At 34.2% G+C, this 24,131-nt stretch overlaps 1 protein-coding gene across 2 annotated transcripts in view; it reads left to right on the top strand.

Annotated features, from left to right (window-relative positions):
• Taok3 (TAO kinase 3) overlaps positions 1-24,131 on the top strand; it is a 171,112-nt gene that overhangs the window by 67,885 nt on the left and 79,096 nt on the right. The window contains exons 1-3 of one of the 2 annotated variants that reach the window (XM_013141873.3): positions 5,022-5,131; positions 5,703-5,808; positions 16,097-16,311. In XM_013141873.3, coding sequence (XP_012997327.1) covers positions 16,192-16,311 — 120 coding nt within the window. In that variant the 5' untranslated portion in view covers positions 5,022-5,131; positions 5,703-5,808; positions 16,097-16,191. Of the gene's footprint in view, positions 1-5,021; positions 5,132-5,702; positions 5,809-16,096; positions 16,312-24,131 lie in introns of those variants that run through there. The other variant, XM_013141872.3, reaches the window with a different exon arrangement.

Raw genomic sequence — 24,131 nt, 5'->3', positions numbered from 1 at the left:
CTGTTTGGGTCTATTGCCCATTTTTAATCAATTTTTTTTTTTTTTTTTGCTGTTATGTGTTTTCCTTATATATCCTGGATATTAATCCTTTGTCAGATATTTAGTTTGAAAATATTGTTTTTCATACTACCCAAGTCTCTCTGTCTCTCTCTATGTCTTTGTCTCTCTGCTGGGGATTGAACTCAGGGCTCTGCTCATGATAGGCAATCTCTTTACTACTGAGCTGTATCACAGTGATCCTTTTAAATACTTATCACTTCCCTCTCACATTTTTCAGTGGCTTCCCACTTCACTTATAATAAAACCCAAAGAATCTATATATATTTATGGTGCACAAAGTGGTATTATGATCTATGTATATGATTGAATCAAACAAATAACATATCCATTGCATTAGATACCTGTCATTTACTCCTCTTGTTTAATTGAAACTTTGTACACATTAGCCAGTATACTCTCATGTATCTCATTATTCCATTCTGAAATAAATATATAATTGACCTCAAGTTTCTGGTCTCATATCAAAGTAGCAGACAGAACAAAGATTCTAAATGTTAAAAAAAATTCTTTTTTGTCTTTTTTTTTTTTCCATTGGTACCGAGGATCGAACTCACGACTGCCTGCTTGCAAGGCAGGCACTTATGCCACTGAGGTAAATCCCCAGCCCCCTAAATGTTAAATTTAAATGGCCCAGGGGAGCCTTTCCTTTTCTGTCTCTCATCCTAAACTTTTTTTACAGAATGAAAAAAGTAATATTCTGTAGTAAGTCAAAGCAATTGATAGTTTTACTTTTCAGCATACATAAAGTTTTAAAGAATAATTTGAAAAATCTTCATGGAATTTAATATCAGTTGATACAGAAATAGTCTAAAGATTATCATTATGGTAATCAATAAAACTGGCCACTTCTACATTTACTTACTAAAATTTAGATTATTGTATTCAGCTTTCAAATGCCATGATATATGAGCAAAATGGTGTGATTATGGTGGCATAAAAAACAACTATCATCTAGTTTCATTTTCAAAGTTAGAGTACCATAGCAGCAGGTTTCTTACTCAAAATAATAGTTAAATATTGGCAGCAGACAGGAGCAGCAGCTAACTAAAAAGTTTTGTTACTTTCTTAAAGGTAATTATTTTCAAGTCTGAAAGGGAGGTTGTATATTTGGAAACAGTTGGAAGGGGGTAACAATGGACAGTTCTTACTATGTGACTTTGAAAGAATTACATCACCTTTGTGGACTTCATTTTCACTATTGTAAAACCAAGCTTTTATACCTCCTTCAGGCTGGTTTATTATGAAGTATGTTTTAGGACCCCTAGGTTTGCACCAGCCCCTTCAAATGCACCTATAGCAGTGACAGCAAACCTTTGAGAACTTTCAGTGGTAGGAAGCAGGTGGCTGTGGCACATGTGCCTTAGGTTTGCCACCACTGCCCTTGGTGGGACTGAAGATTAAACCCAGGGCCTTGTGCATACTCATCAAGTTCTGTACTGCTTAGCTACACAGCCAGCCTTTTCCAGTCCTCATAAGAATCGAATCCACCATTGTATGTTTAAGTGGTACAAACAACCTCGGGGAAAATAATGACACAGAAATCCAATCTTACATTATATTAAAATTTTCTTTATCACCCTCCACAACAGCAATTTTTGGTGTTTTGAAGACTGGCTTAGGCAGTGTAATTCAGGGGAAAGTCTTCCAGAGTGGAAAATCACAACTCCTGGGTTTCAGTTATAGGTTACACTGCTATGCAGGTGTGATATAACACTTAACTTTCCTGAAATTTAGAGTAAACACACACAAAAGTAAAAAGAAAGAAATTGAAATAACTGTCTGTAAAATTCTTTTCTACTTGAAACATTCTAATTCATACTCTTTCTCTCAAGGCTGAAGTGTTCACATTAGTTGGCTTCTGGTTTGGTATTCTCGAGGTGAAACATTGAAAGGGAACTAAAATCCCCCATGAATCATCTTTCTCAAACATTTCTTGGAAGAGGGAAACTCTACCAAGTATCCTTTCTTAAGTTATAATGTCTGTAAAATAATTTACTTGATTACTGTGTTGGAAGTTTTCCACTTCTGAGAATAAAGAGTGAAGAACATTATTTCAGTTGCACGTCTCTGATGAAATCTACTTTAAGCTGGCTGGGTTGTTTAGTTGGCCCAAGGGCCCAAGACCTGAAAGACTACATTCTTGGCACAGTTCTAAGTTATCACTATTAATGTAATACTTGAGATTGTAAGAGGTCAAGGAGAGGGGGTAAAATGTTTTTGTGCATATCATTTCAGTTCTTAAAATGGTGTCCTCTTGGAAAAATATCCTTGTTTGGTGGTGGGAGGAGGATGAATTTGAATTATCATTTTCAGTTCTAAGAGTGAAATGGAAAAGAGAAGAGATTTCAACAGATTTTAATGAAGTATGTGCACCATAAAAAGTACTATGGGGCCCAGTGATTCCACTCATAGGAGTATATTCAAAAGAAATGAAAATACATGTCCACACAAAAACTTGTATGCAGATAATTATAGCAGCATTAATCATAACAGTCAAAGGAAGAAAGAGTTCAAATGCCTGTCGGCTGATGAATGGATAAGCAAAACATGTTATATTCATATAGCTAAGCATTATTTGCCAGTAACCAGAAGTGAAACAGTGATTCATGCTGTACACCAGATGAACTTTGAAAACATAATGTAGGTGAAAGAAACCAGTCACCAAAGACCACACAGTCTGTTCTGTTGAAGTATCCAGAATAGGAGATCTGTAGAGACAGTAAGCAGATTATTGTGCTTAGGAATGGAAGAAATAGATCGACGATGGCTAAATGATACAGTTTCTTTTTGTGGTTCTGACAGTATTCTAAAAATAACTATGATGAGTGTTGCATATATCTATGATATAATAAAAACCATTGAGCTGTTCACTTTAAATGAGTAATTATGTATGTAAATTACATCTCAGTAAAGCAGTTTTTTAAAAAGATGACAGAAGACACAAGAATCAGTTAAACACAGACTTAGACATATACCTCACTCTGAAGAAGCACTTCACATCCATTAAGAAATAATACCTGTGTTTTAAAACTGAAGCCAACAGAGAAAATCATAGATTTTTATAGAAAAAGTAACATTTGCTAGACTGTAAGAGTGATTGGGATTTAGATGTTGTAGACAAAGGAAACAACAGAAGCAAAGACAGAGTGTAAAATGAAATGCAAAATATGTATGCACATGTAATAGAGTAGTAATTCTTTTTTAATTGAGTTTTAGAATTTAGGTTAGAGTAGTTGTTTGAAGCTAGCTTTGATTGTTGGGTAAAGTTATGTATACTATAAGAAGGTGAGAAACTTTGAAAGATTTTGAGTTGAGATGTGATATTATCTTAACTGTGCTTTAGAAAGATTATTATGGTAATGGTGTTTTTAAAATGAGTTCTAGGAAAGATAGCAGAATAGCAAAAGAGAGAGAAAAATGAATGTCACAGAAATGGAAAGTGAAAAACATACACAAAGAAATATTTGAAGCAGAATTGGAGATAAAGTAATTGTGAGGGACAGGGAAAGGGAAGAATAGAAGTTGATATGAGATGTATGTGAGCCAAGGAGAGAAGTCAAGTAGACACTTTAAAATACGGCACTGGGGCTCAGAACAGAGATCAGGGCCACATAGTGACATGGTGTTATTTTAAACCATTACATAGACAGCAGTTAAGTTAGCAGCTTGCAGTTACACAGAGGGCTTAGCACATTTTAGAGGAACACTTTCATTTAGGGATTACAGCAGAAATAATTTGGAAAAACAAGAGAAGACAGTTTCGTGGGATAAAGAGACAATTTATGAAGAAAGGCAGCAAACAGTGAAATAGTAGAAAGGAGACGTCCTCTAAATTCAGTAGGTGAATTTCAGGAATGCATTCTGCAGTGGTCAAAGGGACTGATTCCTAGAAGTCTTAGGGAATTCATTTTAGAACATTTGTAGGGATATACAGCAAAAGATGCAGAGAATATACATTTTAAGAAAATGATATAAAAGTGAATAAACATTTGAAAGGAAGATAACAGTAAGCATGCATGAGCTTAGTATGAAGGAACTTTTCTAGAAATCAGCATCTTCCATATTTAAAATTAATCAGGGCATGGATGTTAATAAGTGCCCTATTTAACAATATTTGCTTAGAAATTAGCAGCTAGTATTTAATAAAGAATATTTTAGTTCATTGAAGCTCTAGTGACTACAACAGCAAGGTAGACATTGCAGCTATTGATTGATGAATGCTTGAATAAAATGTGTTGCTAAGTCCATGAAGAATTTAGCTACTGATTAATCTAAAACATTCCACAACCACAGAAAGAATCAGAAGAAATAAAAAATAATGAAAAAGTGCAGTTTGTAATTACAAGCATGAAAGATTTGGGATATCTTCATCAAGAAAAATGTGAAAATACAAGTCAGTAATTTTTTTTCTCGCTTTGTTTTTTACCTGTAAGGCCGCCTTCTCCAAAGTTTGTCAAACAACTAAAATTTATTCAAATATACATAAATTTAAATGACTGTATTCTTTGACCCAGTAGCTCTACTTCTAGAAATCTGTCACAAAGAAAGTACCCAAAACATACATAAGTAATAAATACAAAGGTCTTACAAATATATAATGCAACTATTCAAATCGCAATAAATATAGTCTTAGTTTCCAATTATGAAGAAATTATTGGGGAATGGATTGTGACTCTTCCAACAGCTGGACATCAAGCAGTTATTAAAATAATCTTTGTGAATAGCGTTTGGTGACAAAGGAAAATGCGTGTAATACAGAGTTAGACTTAATACAGATAGATTATAACATTGTGTGTAGATCTTAGCTATATAACTAAAGAAAAATTAGCATGAAGATATAAATATATATGTGGAAAAAGTGTGACAGTTATTAATGTGACTTGTCCTGGATAGGACTATAGATATTTTAATTAACATATATCTCTATGTGTCATTTATTTCTTTAATAGATAATTTGAAAATAGATGTCCCTCTCAAAAAATATGGGAGACTGCTTATAGGAAAGCTTAAAAGAGAGAAGTTATATGAATCAGTGCAAAACATTATGCCTGCTAGAGAAGCGATTGAAAATGTAAGTCTTACTGACAGAATCAGTAGCATTACCACAGCTATCAGATTAGTCCTGTCTACTGGTAGCTTCCATTGAGTTAACCTGGATATTAACAAACTACTGGAAGCCTCAGTATAGATTCTGAAATCAAATGACACATTTGTTTCCTAGTGTTGCTGGTGAAAAAGTAGCCCGTGTCTTACTTATGAAAAATCTAATCTTTTATGTTTGTTATCTATAGATAAAAATAAAATTTTGACTTTGTAATATCACATTTGAAGATATTTAAAACTACTATAATACTAGTTATTACTTCATTTTTTTCTCAGAAGTGGGGTTTTGCTGTGTTGCCCAGGCTGGGCCTCAGTTCCTGTGCTCGAGTGATCCCACCTCAGTCTCCCAAATAGCTAAGACTACAGGTGTGCACCACCACAGCCGTTCTTAGCTAGTGTTTAATTGTACTCCTATCGGGCTGGGGATTTCGCTCAGTGGCATAAGCACCTGCCTTGCAAGCAGGCAGTTGTGAGTTCGATCCCCGATTTTTAAAAAATTGTACTCCTATAATTATACATTTGTCTTTTTTTCTCTATAGGTGCACCATTGGTACAGAGGACTGGAGTTATAAAAAGTGGGGGAAAAAAGATTGCTGCTAAAATGAATCTGACCGATACAGTGTACTTTGTACCACACACGAAAAGGTATTTTCCATTTATTGGTGACTTAGTTTTCTCCTAAAAATGGGAACAAATTGCATGTCATGTTTTTTCCATGTTCAGTTTTTATCATCTTTGCAAGAATTGTAGAAGAGAGCTGAGGGAAGTGGCACATTACTATAACCTAGCACTTGGGAGGTCAAGGCAGGAAATTCACTGTGAGTCTGAGACCAGCCTGGGCTACACAGTGAATTCAAGGCCAGCCTTGAATTTGACACCCTGTCTCAAAACAAAAACAAACAAACAAACAAAAGAATTACAAAAAGGGAAGTTAAAAATACAAATTAAATTGAGATATTCTTTCATTAAAATGCTTATTTCAAATGATTTCCATTTTAATTATTCTCAGTCATAGTTTTTAAAATGCAGAATTACTTGATAAAGAAATGGGCTTATTTTTCTCAAAGCATTGAAATATTTGAAAGAATTCACATGGGAGCAAAGACATGTAATAAATGTCGCTAATCTTTCAATTTTCTAATTATCTTAAAATAGATAAACTAACACTAAAGTGAAACCCTTGGTGGATAATTTAAGATAGCATTTTGTGATTCCTATAACTTCAGAAAACATACAAAAACTCAAAAGGAGAGTATAAATGCAGAATTTCAGTTGTTTTCATTTTTATATGATCTTTTATGGAAACATGGCAAAATGATAATGCATATTGGGTTAAATCTTGTAAATGTACAAAATTCTCAAAAACCTTTAAACATTTCTCATGTCCAAGCATACATAAGTAAATCATGTAAAAATGTTATGTCTATTTCCCTAGAAAGTACACAGATAGAAAATGTATCCTAAAATATAAATAGAAACTCACTGTTAAAGTAGATCTCTGGATTACCTATTTGTAATTTGACTTTTAAGAAAATGTGGTGTGTTGACATAATTGTATATATTATTTCACAATAGTGTGAGAGTATATTACTGGCTTTAATCAAAATAGATCATAAGTTATTTTGCACCATGAGAGATCTATGGGTACATTGATAAATTATTCACTTATATAATAGGCTATGTTTTACAGTATTTTTTTGTTTTCTTTGGTTTTGTTTTTAGTGATATTGAGGTCATCTGATTCCAAAAGTGAACTTTCATTAAGTGTTGTCATTTTTCACTAGCTTCTATTTAAATGTTTTGTGCATACAGTCCATTTTATAAAAGAATTTTGAAACTGGATTGTTTTTACATTTTTAAATTTTTTCTGCATGTTTTATAGGGAGCTTAACTGTTTTCAAAGAACTTATAACTTGGCAAATATGTTGCCATGGTTAGAGAAGGTAACTATGTATTTCCCAACATAATTACAGTTTACATTCAGTAAAAAAAAATAAAGAAAATTTAAAAATAGGCTTAAAGTTTCATGATTCCTGTTACCAAGTAAATTTCCCAGGAAAAAAAATGGCCATTTTTTGTTGTATTTTATAATTAGATATTAAATAATGTAAATGGTTTCTGTGTTACTCAGCTATGACTATAATAAAATTATCAGATAATCAACTTATAAAAAAAAAAGATTTCTTTTGGCTCGTGGTTGTGAAGCCTCCAGCTTTTGATTGCTTGGCTCTGTTGCTTTGGGCCTGTGATGAGGCAGCAGCATGTCATGGCAGGAGCCTGTGGTAGACACAAGACAAGGGGCTGGGTTCCCTTCAAGGACACATGCCCAGGGACCTCCTAACTAGGCCCCACCTCTTAAAGGTTCCATCACCTCCTAACAGCACTACCCTAAGGACCAAGGTTGGATTTTGTTGTTGTTTGTTGTTGTTGTTGTTTTTAATTTCTTACAACAGAGTCTCTCCAAGTCATTAAGTTGCCCTGGCTGGTCTCAAATTTGTAATCCTCCTGCCTCAGCCTCCCAGAGAGCTGGAATTGTAGGAGTGGCCCACCATACTTGGCAGGATCAAGCCTATACTATATGGGCCTTTGAGAGGCATTCCACATACAAACAAACCATAGTGGTTTCATCTCTCTTTTCCTATGATAACAAAAACGAGGAGCCAGGGATTTAACTCAGCAGCTCAAGCACTTGCCTGGTAAGCATAAGGTTGTGAGTTTGATCCCTGGTACCAAAACTAAAAAATAAAGCAAAAGTGATATAATTTTCAAAAAAATTAGAAATTCAGATAAGCAAAAGGAAGGAAATAAAAATTACTGTCTAAGTTACTTTTCTCTTATTGCTGGGACAAAACACTTGACACCCAAAATGAAGGAAGGAAAGGTTTATTTAGCTCACTGTTTGTGGAGGTTTCAGTCCATGATCAGCTGGCGCCAAGGCAGGGTGGCATGGCACAAGGGCAACACTTCAAGGTAGCAGCCAGAGCCAAAAGGGAGAAAACAAACTCTTCTCCTCCCTTATATTATACACAAGCTGCCCTCTCTGCTCCTGTGCAGGTGTAACACTCACAAAATCTCCTTGCCCTCCTTTGCAAAGGATAAGGATATTTACATAGGAAGAACCCTGGCTCCCTGCTGAGTTTCTCGTTTAAATTTCTAAACTGCTCAAGTTGGCACAATGTATGAACCGTAACCATTACCCAAAATTATCTACTCCACATAAAACACAAGCTGCAAATAAGTCCATACTCATGGGTTAAAGAAATTACATTTCCTGTCACTTCTCTCGCAGCTCTTCTGTGATCTACCTGCTTACACCCCCATCTCCTGCACTAAACCAAAAACAAAACAGAAACTATCTGTACCAATTCCCAAAAGAGCATCACTGGGCCAAAGGGCATACCCATTCTATGTCTTCAGCACTGCATAAAAATAAGCATTTCCTTCCTTATTGTTTGTTTGTTTGTTTGTTTTGGCAAAAAGTATCTTTTTTGTGTTATTTGCCCATTTTGTGAATGAAATAAGAGATCTTACTTTAATTTTTAATTCTTTAATTACTAATGAAGTTACATATATTTTATATCATTAATAATTGCAGTTGTATCTTTTTTTTTTTTTTTTTTTTTTTGGCTCCAGGTCTTCAGCTGGAGTTGCAGTTGTATCTTTTTTGAATTTCCTATTTATCTCTTCTGAGTTTGTAAATATGTGTATGTGTTTGTGTAAGAAATTTTTTTTTTAAGTACTGGGAATTGAACCCAGGGATTACTGAGCTATATATACCCTTAGCAACCCCCTTTTTCCTTGAATTTGAGACAAAGTCTCACTAAGTTGCTCAGACTGATTGCAAATTTGTCATCTTTCTTCCCTCAGCTTCCATAGTAGCTGAGATTACAGGCATGTGCCACCATGCCCAGTTCAGAAATACCTTTTAACTGCCCCGGTTACAAGGTAAAAATTAGGCAGAGTTTTTGCTACTTTATTTGCATATATATGATTATCATCATAATGAAGGCAATAAACACATCCATCACTTTACAAAGCTTTCTTATACCCCTTGTAGCCCTTCCCACCTAGCACTTACATTTACTCTGTCCCCAGGCAACCATTGCTGTGTTTTCTAGATGTTCTAGAATTTTATATAAATGAAATCATAAAATATGTGCTCCTTTTTGTCTGACTTCTTTCACTCGGCATAATTATTCCAAGATGCATCCATGTTGTGGCATGTATCACCTGTTCATTTTATTGCTGAATTACATTCCATTGTCTACGTTTACCACAGGTTATTTATACATTCATTTGTTGATGGACATTTGGGTTGTTTCCAGTTTTAGCTATTAAAAATAAACCTGCTATGAACATTGGTTTTCAGGGCTTTTCATTGTGGGGAGATAAGTACTGAGGAAAGAGTTGGCTACACCTTGTGGCAGGTATTTAACTTTTTCAGAATCTACCTATTAGAGTTTTATAACATTTAACATTCTCACATGCAATGTATGAAAAGTCCAGTTGTATCATGTCTTTGCCAGTACCTGGTATGATCAATTTTTTTTGATGTTTACCATTCTCACTGATTTGTAGTAGTAGCTCCTAGGGTTTCAGTTTGTTTGGGTCTTATTTTGGTTTTGGTACTAGCAGTTGAATTCAGGGTCCTTGTGCTGAACTATATCATTAGCACCCCCAGCCTTCTCTTGAGACAGGGTCTTGCCAAATTGTCCAAGTCAAATACTCCTGCCTCATCCTTCCAGAGTGTTGGGATTACAGGTGTGCACCACCACATCCAGCTTCACTGTGGTTTTCATTTGTGTCTCCTTAGTGAGTAGTGAAGTTAAGTATCTTTCTTTTGCCAGTGTTATCTTCCTTGGTGAAGTGCCTATTTATTTTCTAATTATTAAGCTTTGAAGATTTCTTATGTTTTCTGAATACAACTCCATTATAAGGGATATTTTGCAAAGATTTTTCCAGTAGATTGCTTGTTTTTTCATGTTTTTTCAAAAAGATGCTTTAATTTTGTCTAATTTATCGATTTATTTGTTTGTTTGTTTTAGGGATTGTTTGTATATCAGAATAATGTAGACCGAATAGAAAGAGGAAAGAATCTTAGAACCATTTCTCCTTTTTTTTTTTTTAATTCTCTGAAAGAGTTGGTGTTTCTTCCTTAAATGTTCAGTTTAATCACTGGTAAAGCCACCTGAGTCTGGAATTGTCTCAGTGGGAAGATTTTTAATTGCAAATTCAATTACTGTAATAGTCATTCAGATTATTTCTTCTGGAGTTAACTATGATGATTTGTGTCTTTTAAAGTATTTGTTCATTTCATCAAAGTTGTAGAAAATGTCAATTTATTTGTGTAACATTGTTCATAAGTGTCTCTGATTATCCTATCAGCTAAATCTGTGCCAGTGTCACTTCCCTCATTTCTAATACCGGAATTTGTATCTTGTGACTTTTTTTCATCTGATCAGACTAGAAACAGATTCATAAATATGATTTTGCTTTCCTTTCTTCAATTGGTTTCTCCTGTGGGTTTTTTTGGAGGGTATTTATTTCTGCTTTAATCTTTATTTCCTTTTTATGCTCTAAGTTTAATTTGCTATTTTTCTCTAAGTTTTTTTTTTAATAAAGCAAGTGGAAATCACTGATTTTGGACCTTTCTTTTTTTCCAACACAGCATTTTAGTGTGATAGGTTTCTCTGAAAGATCATCATTGTACGTTGTGCTTGTATTTTCATTCAAATCAAAATTGGTCTTAATTTTTCTTTTGATTTGTTTTTTAACAGTGTAAAAAATTGTGTTATTCAGTATATTTGGGATTTTTCTAGTATCTACCTGCTAATTTAAAATCTATCTTGTGGGGCCGGGGATTTTAGTTCAATGGCATAAGCACCTGCCTTGCAAGTGCACAGTCTTGAGTTCAATCCCCAGTACCAAAAAAATAAAAAATAAATAAATAAAATCCGTTTTGTCCCCAGAATATATTTAATATGTTTCAAGCCCCTTTAATTTGACTATCATTTTATGACCCAGAATATTGCATATCTTAGTAAATGTTCTATGTGCAGAATATACATTCTGATGTTAGATAGACCGTTCTTTCATAAATGTCAGCTAATCAAATTAGTTGGTAGTGTTACTTAAGTCTGCTATAGAAGTTCTATCAATTCTTGAGAGCGACACATTAGAATCCCCAACTGTAATTACAGTTTTGTTAATTTCTTCTTGTAGTGAAATCAGTTTGTAACTGTGTATTTTAAAGCCCATTTTTAGGTGCATAACCATTTAGTATTGCTTTGATAAATTGATCCCTTTATCATAAGAAATGACCTTCATTATTAGCAGTAGTATGCTTTGAAATTTACTTTATCTGATATTAATTAATATCAGCTAGCCCCTTTCTTTTAGTTAGGGTTATGTCATTTACTATCCTTTAACCTTATTTGTGTCTTTATATTAGAAGTATGGATGTATATGCCTACATTTATATGTGCATATGTATTCATGTATAACAAATGGTCTGTACTTAAAAGATATATCATTTCACTATAACAACTTTGTGGTAATATATCCCCATTTCACTCCTCCAAAACTGTGTGCTGTCATTTATCTTACTTCTGCATATATTCAAAGCATCACATCATGTTGTTGTTTTTGTTTAAATGATCCATTGTATTTTAAAGAAATTTGAATAATTTAAAAACTGTAGGTATTTAGCCAAATAGTTATTGTTTTTGCTTCTTTAATATTTTTGTTTAGATTTCTATTTCTATCAAGTATAATTTTCCTTCTGTCTAAAGGAATTCTTTTATGATTTTCTGTTATGTAGATAGTGACTTCTGCTAGTGAAGTCATGGTTTAGTTCAGCTTTTGTATGTCCTAAGGTCTTTATCCAGGCTTCAGTTTTCAAAGATATTTTCATTGGGTATAGAATTCTAGTTTGATAGGGACTTGTATTATTTTTTCTCTTTCAGTACTTCAATAATGTTGTTCTATTGTCTTCTCACTTGTAATATTTATACAAAGAATCTGCTGTCATTTTATTCCAATTTTAAACAAATTATTATCAAATGGGTTGGGGTTTTTTTGTTTGTTTGTTTGTTTGTTTGTTTTTGTGGTACTGGGGATCGAACTCACGACCTCATGCTTGCCAGGCAGGTGTTTATGCCACTGAGCTAAATACCTGGTCCCAGTATAATTTTCTTACTGTTTTTCCTGTTTTAGTTTCTTAGGCTTTCATGGATCTTTAGGTTTAGAATTTTCCTAGAAGTTGAAAAGTTTTTCCACAATTATTTCTTCAAATGCTTTTTTCTATCCTAACTTCGCTTTCTTCTACTCTAATTAGACATATGTACTAGGTTTGTTGAAAATGTTCTACAGGTCACTTCTGCTTTGCTTTGTTTTTTCTTTGTTTTGTTACTCCTTTTTCTGTGTATTTTGTTTTGGATTATTTCTGTTGTTAGGTCTTGAAGTTCACTAACTTTTTACACAAAGTCTTATCTGTTATTTATCCCATGCAGTGTTTTTCAGCTCAGATACTGTATTATAGCTTTCAACTTGAAAGATTTAGTTTATGATTTATGTCTTATCTACCTATATGTTCAGTATTTCCTCTCACTTTTGAAATATATGGAATACAGACGTAGCAAATATTGTAATATCCTTGCATTTATTTCAATTCCTTTTTCCTCATTATGAGTCATATTTTTTGTGCTTCTTCAATGTCTTTTCATTGAATATTGGATATTGTGCATTTTATCTTTTTGAATGCCAGATATTTTTTATATTTCTTTAAATATGATTGAAATTTGTTCTGCGCTGTAGTTGAGTTACTTGGAAATAATTTGACCCTTTTAGGTCTTCTTTCTTAAAGTTGTTAGACATGAGAGACCAGCATTTAATCTAAGGTGAATTATTCCCTACTATTAATGCAAAGTCCTACCAAGTACTCTAAAGAATGCCTTATAAATCAGGAAGTTTCCTGTCCTATCTAATGGGAATAATTATTATTCACAGCCTCTTGTGAGCCTAGGTACTTTTTTCTCTTTCTTTGTAGATTTTGTTTTCCTGGACAAAAGTAGTTTTGCACATGTATTTACTAATCAGTACTCAGCTGAAGACTTGAAGGAAATCCTCTGCAGATACCCATATCCTCTTTCCGTGCTGCTCTTTTCTACACAAAACCATGTTCTGAGAACTCAGCCACCCCAGAGTCATTTTTGTCTCTTCAACTCAATGAATCCCCCAGGTTCTAGCAGGATTCCTCCTCAGCACCAAGACCTAGGAACTCACAAGAGATAAGGTTGGGACAGTTGGGGCTCACATTGTTTGCTTCTCTTAATGTCAGGGACCATTGTCCTTCTTTGCCTCATATTCATTATCTTGAAATACCAGCATTGATATTTTATCCAGTGTTTTAGATTCTGGTGGAAGATAATAAGTATAGTCCCTTTTACTCCATGTTGGCTAGAAGCAAAAGTCCCTTCATTATATTTTTTAAATATAATTATTATATATAGTCAGACTTATTGATTTTAGTTTATGGCTTTTGCCTCTGGTATGTTGCTTAGTAATTAAATATTCACTTGAAATTTATTCTAGAAGATTTTGCAGTCTTAAGTTAAAATATTTCTTCAAAAATCATTTTGGTCTATACTATGACACAGTAATCTGTTTTCCCCCAATTGCATATCCACAGTACTTAGCTTTTTTATCTCTCTTTTTTTTTTTTTTAGGATAGTGTTTTGTTTTGTCTTTTTTTTTTTTCCTTTTTTCTTTTTATCGGTACCGGGGATCGAACTCACGACAGCTTGCTTGCAAGGCAGGTGCTTATGCCGCTGAGCTAAATCCCCAGCCCCTACACAGTACTTAGCTTTATTCCTACTACAGCCATAACATTCAGAAGTTTACAGTGCATTTCAGTGATTGAAAATATTTTAATTCTCATAAACTTAATTCTCAGATCATTTTGTGTTTCTTAAAGGTAATCTCATAATTTGCCTTTTATGTACCACCTCCAAAAAAGATGTCTTTTATTTAATCTACTGTTTCTCTTTTCTGTTCTTAGACATAAACAGTGAAGACCACTTTTTGAGCTTTCTCTTTGTATTACCTGACTGACAAAGAGCTAGATTTAAGTTACATCCTCAATAGCACAATACTGATGTGACTTTATGTGCAATCATTTGGTGTCTATAGACTGGCAGGATGGCTGCCCAGGATGACATGTGCTGTGTTGGCAGGAGGATGCTTTTCCTACTTAAAGCTTTCAGTGGCACCCTGCTCCTCTCAGGATAAAGTCCAAATTTCTTAATATGGCTCAAAAAGCCTTTTGTGATTCCCTTTGGCTTTATACCAGCTTCATGTTTCCCCTGTCCATACTGAATGAACTATATTTATTTTCTCTAACAAGGAATGCTTTTCATTTCTAAATCAAAATTGGGCTAGGCCAGGCTGTTATATCCTTATATTAAAAAATATTTGTGTTTCTCTTATAACATCAATTAGGTATGGCTATTTTGTCCTTTGTGTCATTGTAATTTAATGCTTGTCACCTCATTAGATTCTAGGCCCTTTAGGGGTCGGAACACATCTTACTGTGTTTCTAATACCCAACCCAGCACAGAGGTAAATAGTATGCACTCAATCAGTATTTATTGAGTGAAAGAATGAATTGGGTAGGTAGATGGATGGCTAGTTTGGTGATGAGATTTGAATCACAGTACTGAGAATATTAGATTCTGACTATGGGGTAGTTGTTTCATTTTCCAAAGACTTAATTTGTTCTATAAAATTAAGATAGTCATTACATTATGAAATTGTTTGTAAGGTGTTTAGTGTTGCATAACACATAGTAATACTAATAAATACCCACTGCTATTTCACTATTAACTTTACCAAAATGCTTTTTTGTGACATTTATGAAGATATAATTTATAGGCATGCAATTAATCCATTTAAAGTGTACAACTGAATAGTGCTTAGTAGAGTCACAGAGTTATGCAGTCATTACAACAGTCAATTTTGCAACATTTTCATCCCTTTGAAAAGAAAGCCTATACCCTTCAGCTGTTAGTCCCCAAATCCCCTACCTTTAGGAAATCCCTACCTTTAGGAAATCAATTCTGTAAGTTTACCTTCTCTGGAAGTGTGTGGGGAGGTGGGTAACTGAGGAGTGAGCCCAAGAAAGGCCTCAAGCATATGAGACAAGTACTCTACTACTACAGATCTGTATCTTCAGCCCTCTATTCTAAAAATTTTTATTAAACAGAGTCAAACAATATATAGTTTCTTATGACTGGCTTCTTTCCCAGCATGTTCACAAGGTTCATTCATGATGTTGCATATGTCAGTGAATAATGTTGCATTGTATGGATATGTCACATTTATTCATTTACTGTTTAGTGAGGGTTTGGGTTGTTTTTACCTTCTGGCTATTATGAATAATGCTCCTGTTTACATTTGTGCACAAGTGTTTACATGGACACATGTTTTCATTTCTTTTGGATATATACCTGGGGGTGGAATTTCTGGGTCAAATGGTAATTGCATTTTTAAGTTATTGATGAGCTGCCAGGCTGTTTTCTAAAATGACTGTGTCATTTACCTGCCTGCCCACAGTGTTGGAGGGTCTTAATTTCTGCACATCCCACTGAACCTTAATCTTCTAATTATACCCATCTTAGTGAGCATGAAATAATATCTTTTTGTGATTTTAATTTTCATTTCTCTAATCACCAATGATGTGTTAATCCCATTTGTATTTTTTTTTTTTGCAAAAATATTTATTCACATCCTGTGTGCTCATATTTCATTGGGGCTACTCATCTTTTTAATATTAAGTTGTAAGATTGAGATGCCCTTTAGTTTCAGTTTGTATTTATATTGCCACCAAACAAGATGTATTAGAAATAATTTAATGAGAATCTTTATTTTTCTACAGGTACTGAAGATTTAACAAAAAAAAATTTTTTTCATCAATGTGAGATAGAACTGACTAGGATATCAAAAAGCAAACCACTCACAATACTGGTCATCATGCGTAAAGGAGTACCAAAGGACGCAGAATTTATTGATCTGTTCTACAAAGATGATCCTGAAGAGGTTTTTATTGATTTGCATGAAATTGGACATGGAAGTTTTGGGGCAGTTTATTTTGTAAGTAATTTTAAAAGAGTTATTTATGTAGATGAGATTAAGAAAATTTGAACTCTTACAATTCTGTACCCATAGCTCTTACTTGTAAAATTCACCTAATTTTAGTGTTTGTTCTATCAATTACATGATGTCTTCTGTAAAAGCAAATAATCACTTCTAAAGGGCCAGTTCCAGAATCTTAGGCCTTGTTCAAAGCTGTGGTATATATAAATCACAATAAATTTTTTAAGATTGAAGTTGAGTCCCATATGTCTCCTCTTTCCTCCTTATGGCCTGGATGTGCGCTAGTCCCTCTTCTGTAGAGGACTCTGCATGCTGCATCCCTAGCCCTGCCTAACCCTTCTTCATGCTATAGTTTTGATTCAGTTGTTACTTCTACAGTATTGAAATCTCTTGCTAGTAAATTGGGGCTCTTATGATCTCATACCACTTGCTTCATTTATCAGAGCTATAATTAAACAACTTGATTTTTACTCTTACTGTATGTTCCTCCTCCTAAATAACACACACCATGAGGATAGAGGTTATGTCTCTCTTGTTCATTGCTGTAGCTCCAGGATCTAATGTAATGTCTAACAATACAGGACTAGGATTTTGATAAATATTGGATGGACAGATAAGCAGATAAACCGACAGGTATTCAGAGAGATACACTAATATTTTTAGTAACATTAATGTCAAGTTATTACTTTAGGTTAAGGGGTATAAGGCTAGTCAGCTTCAATCCCAAGGATATGTGACTGTCTCCTGATGAAAAAAAGAAATAACTGAAATGTAAGCACATCTCACTTACCTGAAATTAGCTGCATAAAATATAGTTCTTTATTCTAAATGGCCTTAAAAGTTTGCTTCATCAAAGTAATAAATATTTCTTTAAGAGTAGTAGTCTTAGCCGGGTATGGTGGCTCATGCCTGTAATCCCAGCACTCGGGAGGCGGAGGCAGGAGGATCATTGCGAGTTTGAGACCAGCCTGGGCTACAAAGTGAGTTCGAGGCCAGCCTGAACTGCATAGCGAGACCCTGTCTCAGAAAAAAAAAAAAAAGAGTAGTAGTCTTGGAGGGGGAAAGGAAGGAAGGGAGAAAAGTGATAAAAATAGAAGAAAAAGATGAAAACAAAGCTTTTATAAATAAGGAGAGGAAGAAGGTTGAAGGAAAGGTAGGGAAATGGAAAGGAAAGAAAGAACCAAGTTATATCATGTATGAGTACAAATTTCCTATAAAGAATGTGATCAGTAGTTGGGCGTGGTGGCTCATGCCTGTAATCCCAGCACTCAGGAGGCTGAGGCAGGAGGATCATTGCAAGTTCGAGACCAGCCAGGGCTACAAAGTGAGCTCAAGGTCAGCCTGAACTGCATAGCGAGACCCCATCTCAAAAAAGACAAAAAAAAAAAAAGAATGTGATCATTATGTATACCTAAAATGTACCGATAAATTAATGAAGAGTAGTAGTCTATTAAATAGTAAAATACTCATAATTACCTATTTCTTCTCCAAGTCTGTTATCAAATAACTTCTTAAAGTGGGCATGGTGGCACATGCCTATTATCCCAGCATTCTGGGAGACAGAGGCAGGAGAACTGCAAGTTCAAATCCAGCCTGGGCAACTTAGCAAGACCCTGCTTCAGAGTAAGATATGGAAAGGTCTAGGGGTGTAGCTCAAGGCCGAGGCCTACATTCCACCCCAGCACTGCAAAATAAATAAAATAAAATAACCTTCATTATCAAAACATATTTGACTCTTCCTTTCAAGTGATCCTTTAAGTTCTCCCTGGGTAGGACTTGTCCCTGAGATGAAATTTTATTTCTTGCCTCTGTAGCTAGACCTTCATTCGGGATTGCCTCTGAGCGCTCTCTCTCATCCCCAGTATCTGGCTCAGCATCAGTGTTATTTCTCCTCATCCCATCTCATACTCAGCCCCTATTCAATACATTCTGTCGCTAACTGGCTTTCCAGGGCTGAAAAGGAGATAGTTTTCAATTTATCGCTCTTTTCCATGTTACTCTTTGGTCTCAAAATAACTTTGGTAGTCCAAAGTCCTGTCTTCTTCATTCAGAGATCTTTTTTTGTAGATCTTTTTTAAAAAGCATTTTTAATTATAAACATATACATAAATAAATGTGAATAATACACACATATATGTTAATATATAATTGGACTGGATTGTAGAGTTGTTTGTCTGCCATGCCCAAGGCACTGAGTTGGATCCCCAGCACTACAAAAACAAAAACAAAAAATCAAAATATACTTTAAAGAATTACTAAAAGCTAAATCCCTGTGTAAATACTACAGGTCAAGAAATCAAATACTACTGTACTCCAGAACTAGTGTTGTCCTTCTCAGCCACAAGCCTCTCTCTCCGCTGAGAAGTATCCACTATCTTGCTTTTTATGGTGACCAGGTTCTTGTTTGTGTTTGTATTTAACCCAGCTAACTTTGTACCCCTAAACAATGTAATTTGGTTTTTTCTAGTTTTGAAATTTCTTTAAAAATAATGGAAACATTTGTATGTATTCTTTTATTATCTATTTTGCTCACAGATTCATTCTTCAGTCATCTTTTCTTACTTTTCTTTTGTTACTTTATAATTAATTTATTCAAATGAGTCTTTCTTGGTGAGCAGCACAGCACCTGCCTGGAATGCCCAAGGTCATGAGTTCGATTCCCAGTACCAGTAGATAGATAGATAGATAGATAGATAGATAGATAGATAGATAGCAGCCAGACCCTTTTCAGATTTCTAATTTTTAGGAAGACAAGAAGCCAAGCATGCTTTGAAGCATATGAAGACTACCATATGTAACAAGTGCAAAATGAGATCTACCTTTCAGAAGATGTAATGATTGCACTTTGGGCTAGGTACGTCCTATCTATTTACATAAGCCTTGAGTTGCACTGTTGTGACTACCTCGACACCCAACATCCATTCAAAATGTTTACCTTTCATGATCATTTTGAATCTGTGGAAGAACCACAAGTCGCCTGATGCCAGAAGTCTATATTGCCTTCATGCAACAGTAAATAAGCCAGGCCCACATACACCCATAAGAACACACAAATTAAAAAGGGAAGTAGCTGGCACCTTAATATAAGATTTTTTAAAACTTTGACTTTTATCTGTAATGGACAGAGAGGTAATGTTCTAAAACTTGATTTTCACACTTGCCACAATGATACACTCACCTCACTCTTAGTAGATTCTTAGTAGACTCTTAGTAGAGTCTTTCTCTTGTTATTCATGCACCATGCCCTGTAGACCTTATTTTGGTGAACTTGAAAAAATATATGTAAGTCTCATCATGCTCCCATTTTTCAATAAAGCCTTTAGCCTTTTCTAAGGCTAAGACTAAAATTCTTACAATAATCAGCCTACAAGGTTCTTCACAACATGGTCCCTACATACACCTGAACACTGATTCCCTCTCTCATTGCCAAAGCTCTAGTTGCTCTCTTTTATTATCCATCATAGGCTCTTCCATAAACTACTCTCTGTGGAATGTTTCCCATCTATCTTCATCTTCTTCACTCACGTTCGTCTTACAACTGTCAGTTTACACCTTTTTCCTTCCGGAGAGGCTTTCTGGCCTCTGGGTTATAGCCTCCATTTTTGGTTCTCTTAGGACACGTACCCTACTTTGTAGCTGCAGTTTTAAATTTGTTATGATTTTATTTTTCTTACTGTCTCTCTTACTAGAGGGACAATAGGTACTAGGCTTATTTATTTACTTACAATTCTATTCCTAACACTTATTCCAATGTCTGACAATTTGTAAATGATACATATTTGTTAAGTGACTGAATTAGGGAGTCAGCAAACGGGTACTGCTCATTAGTATTTTTCATGAGTCTTAGACATGCTCACAAGCATAAAGACCAGAGTATAGCAACCAGTGTTTCTGTACCTGAATTCTACTACAATTCTGTTAGTATCTTTCTAGTTTTTATTCAAATAAGATCAGGGAGAGGGGCTTAAGTTGAATTGTAAGCATCTAGGGCTTTTATAGCATCAGTCAACTGAGAGCATATATTATATTAGAGAAAATAGAAAGCATTAACTTGAAATATCTATATGCATTTGGATTTCCATAGGTAACTCAGAAATTAGGCATTACTAAATGAGATGGTAAGAAAGTCTATATTAAAGAACAGAGAAGCCTGAGTGTGCTCATTTTTATACTCAAACACTATAAAATTTATAGGCTTCTAGTGCTCCTCTAATTAGTTTAACATATCATCCATAATCCACCTAAAGCACATACCTCGGGTCTGTTCTTCTAGGGTACTGTATTTGTCTTTTGGTTTTAGTTGAGGCGTAATAAGGCAAAACAAAAAACTTCTGTTTTATATCCCTTTATAAAGCAACAAAAGCCATAGTTGGAGAAAAATTAAGAAAATATAGTAAACAATAAGCTCTCACTAAACATTTTTTGAATCAGTGATCTTGCTAACAACGAATGAGACTGTTGAAAACACGTAGCATGAATGTATATATTAAGGATAAAACTGTACATGTTAGAGGTAGTGACAAAATACAGTACAAACCTCTGGAAAGCAGAGACCTCATTGACAGTTTCCTTTCTCTGTTCTAGAACACTGATTTTTTTTTCTTAGCTTCTGTGTAACTTGTTCTGACTCGTAACTAACATAAAACTGCATGTATAGCTTTCTATGTCTATAGAAAAATCCACATGGAAATATTTTTCAAATTGTCCTATAGCAGTAGATAGGTTGTAGAAGCAAATGGATTTGTGAAGTTCTAATTAGTGATAACTCTGAAAATGTAAGAAATATGTTTGTATATAAAGGCTACTATTTTTTCATGTTTGTAGTTCCAAATAGCATCAATTATAAATAACCTTTAAAAATAATTATATAATACTTCCTGGTTCTATTTGTTGGACTTTTAAAATTTTTATAAAGATTAAGATTTTTTTTAAGTGCTAGGGGTTTAGTGCAGTCATAATGTACATGTTTATCATGCATGAGGTTCTGGGTTCAATCCTCAGCACCAAAAACATAAATATAAATGTAAATATAAATATCCTCATCATAGGTTAAAATTCTTCATTCATTATTTTCTAGATCTTCTCCAGGCTCTTTGATGGCACAGTACATAAATGTATGCCCAAAATATCCTTTTGTCAAATATAGTCCCTTTCACCCTATTATAATGCTGAATTTACATCACCTATCCTTTGTTGCTGTCATTTAAGAACAGTCTTAGCATTAAAGTTTAAAAGCTAGAACAATGTGACAGATATTTGTTTGTTCGTTTTCTGTATTGAAAAGGCCTCCAATATGCTAATCAAGCACTCCACACCACTGAGATATATCCTTAGCCCAAGATTTCTATTTTTTAACATAAATCATTCTGTGCTTTCATAATCTGTACACAACCTTTTAAAAAATTCCTTCAAAAAAAAAGTAATAACTGTGGGAGATATAAAACCCAAAATGTGTAATTGTCATTGTACAAAAGAGAGGAATAGAAAGTGGCTCTAAAGGATATAACTGCATATATATTTAAGTGTGTAAGATAGATAACCATATTACTGAGTTTTGTTGGATCATTGAACAAAACTGTTTGCAGTCTCACTGTTTGAAAGTCCACTTTATATGCGTTAATTTTGTAACTTGAACAACTATTTCTAAGATAACAATATGTAATATATTAACTAGTGATTCCCTACTGTTTATTCTTTCTGAAATTCTGTATAACTTGTACCCTTTTTCGGTTTTTTTTTCTTTTTATCCTTAATAAAATTAAAAAATAAAATAAAAAATTCCTTCATGGAGGTTTCTTAATTTTGAAAACTACAGCAGATTTTATATATATATATATTCTTGGCATTCATTTAGAATCTGGGGTTTAAGCCAGGCATTGTGGTGCATGCCTGTAATCTCAGCACTCAGGAGGCTGAGATAGGAGGATTGCTGCAAGTTCAAGAGGCTGCAAACTGCCCCCCCCCCAAAAAAAGAATCTGAGATTAAATTGTTCTTATATCAGTAAATTATTGTTGCTTGCTTCAACTAATTTTTTTGTCATAAGAAACCTTTGTTATGTACCTAAGGAGCTTCTTTAGTTGAAACTTAGGAAAATGATCATGAGTTTTTCTCTAAAATTTTAACCTGATTTTTTTTTTTTTTTTTTTTTTTTTGAGACAGGCTCTCTCTGTGTAATGCAAGCTGGCCTTGAACTCACTTACGTGGCCTAAGCTGGCCTCAACCTCACAGCCATCTTCTTTTTTTTTTTTTTTTGTCTTTTTCGTTTTTATTGGTACCAGGTATCGAACTCACGACTGCCTGCTTGCAAGGCAGGCGCTTATGCAACCTGAGTGCTAGGATTGCAGACATGTGCCATTGACCTGATTTTATCAGCCAGTAAATGTAGTCTTTTACCTCAGAACCATTGCTACAACTTTATTGGTTGTTCCACCATAATAACAAATCATACAGTTTTATTTATGTCAAGAATGTAGCACTCAACCAGAGCCCTATTAAAAGAAAGCCAAAGCTAGATAATATTTTAATGGCTTATATTTATTTTTCTAAAATTAGTTAAGTGTCAAGTAAATGGAAAAGAAAAACTAGTATTTGCATGTGTGCTTTCAATGAACTTATATCTTGGATATGATAAAGGCAAGTAGAGACAATTATGAGACAATGCATAGATGAAAATACACACAAATAATGTACATAAATGTGTGTGTATAGATAACACATTATTATAAAGTACATTATGCTAAAAGTGAAAAAGTGAAAGGATTTTAGGATTACTCTTACCTTCTTGGCATTGTTAAATACAGTAACCATTAGGCATAAATTAAATGTAATTGAATTAAAATTTAAAATCAGTTCCTCATTCACATTAACCACATTTTATATATACCCCGACAGCATAGATAGGATCATTTCCGTCATCCCAGGAAGTTCTTTTGGAAAGCGCTGCCCTAGGCATTAGCATTGATAAGTATCTTGGTATGTGCATTCTTTTATAATTTTTTCTACACATGTGCTACTCACATTATTTTGAAAATATAGGATTATAGTATACAGCTTGTTTCTTGCTGATATTTTTATATCTTTCCATGGCAGCCTGTTACATACCAATTACCTCATTTTTAATGATTATTTCATTATGTAACCACATCCTTTTAATTGGTAGACATTTTTTATTGGTAGACATTCTATACTGTGAAGTTAGTATAGATATTTCAAAAATTGGTCTTTTGTTATTGTCATTTGGTTGCATATATTTTATAAGCCCTAATCCTTTTATTTTTTGTTACAACCTTTACAAGTATACACAGTAATGGATAAAGCAAAGCTTTTCCTTAAAAGTGAGGTGGAAATGTCTGTCCTATCAAAAGTTGGAGCATCTTTGTATGGTGATACTAAAGTATAAGAATACTATTTTAAAAGTCTCTAGTTAAACCAGGTTTGATGGCCCACACCCTGGGAGGCTGAGGCAGATTCTCAAGTATGAGCCCAGTCTGCACAATTTAATGATTTAGAAAGATCCTACCTCTAGCCGGACATGATGATGCATACCTGTAATCCTGGCACTTGGGAAGCTGAAGCAGAAGGACTGCTCTGAGTTCAAGGCCACCTGGGCTACATACTGAATTCAAAACCAGTCTGTGTAGCAAGATCCTGTCTCAAGAAAAAAGCAAAGGAAAGAAAAGGAAGACCCTATCTCAAAATAAAAACTAAAAGATCTGGGGAGGTAACGCAGTGCAAAGGCCCTGGGTTCATCCTCCAGGACCAACAGAAAAGAGTCTCTAGTGAAAGAAATTAAACTAATTGAAACATAATCAATTCT

The sequence above is a fragment of the Cavia porcellus genome, unplaced genomic scaffold, assembly GCF_034190915.1.
Source record: "Cavia porcellus strain 051 isolate PalLab524CR breed Dunkin Hartley unplaced genomic scaffold, mCavPor4.1 scaffold_16, whole genome shotgun sequence".
Taxonomy (NCBI): domain Eukaryota; kingdom Metazoa; phylum Chordata; class Mammalia; order Rodentia; family Caviidae; genus Cavia; species Cavia porcellus.
This window is presented reverse-complemented; position numbering and strand designations above follow the sequence as displayed.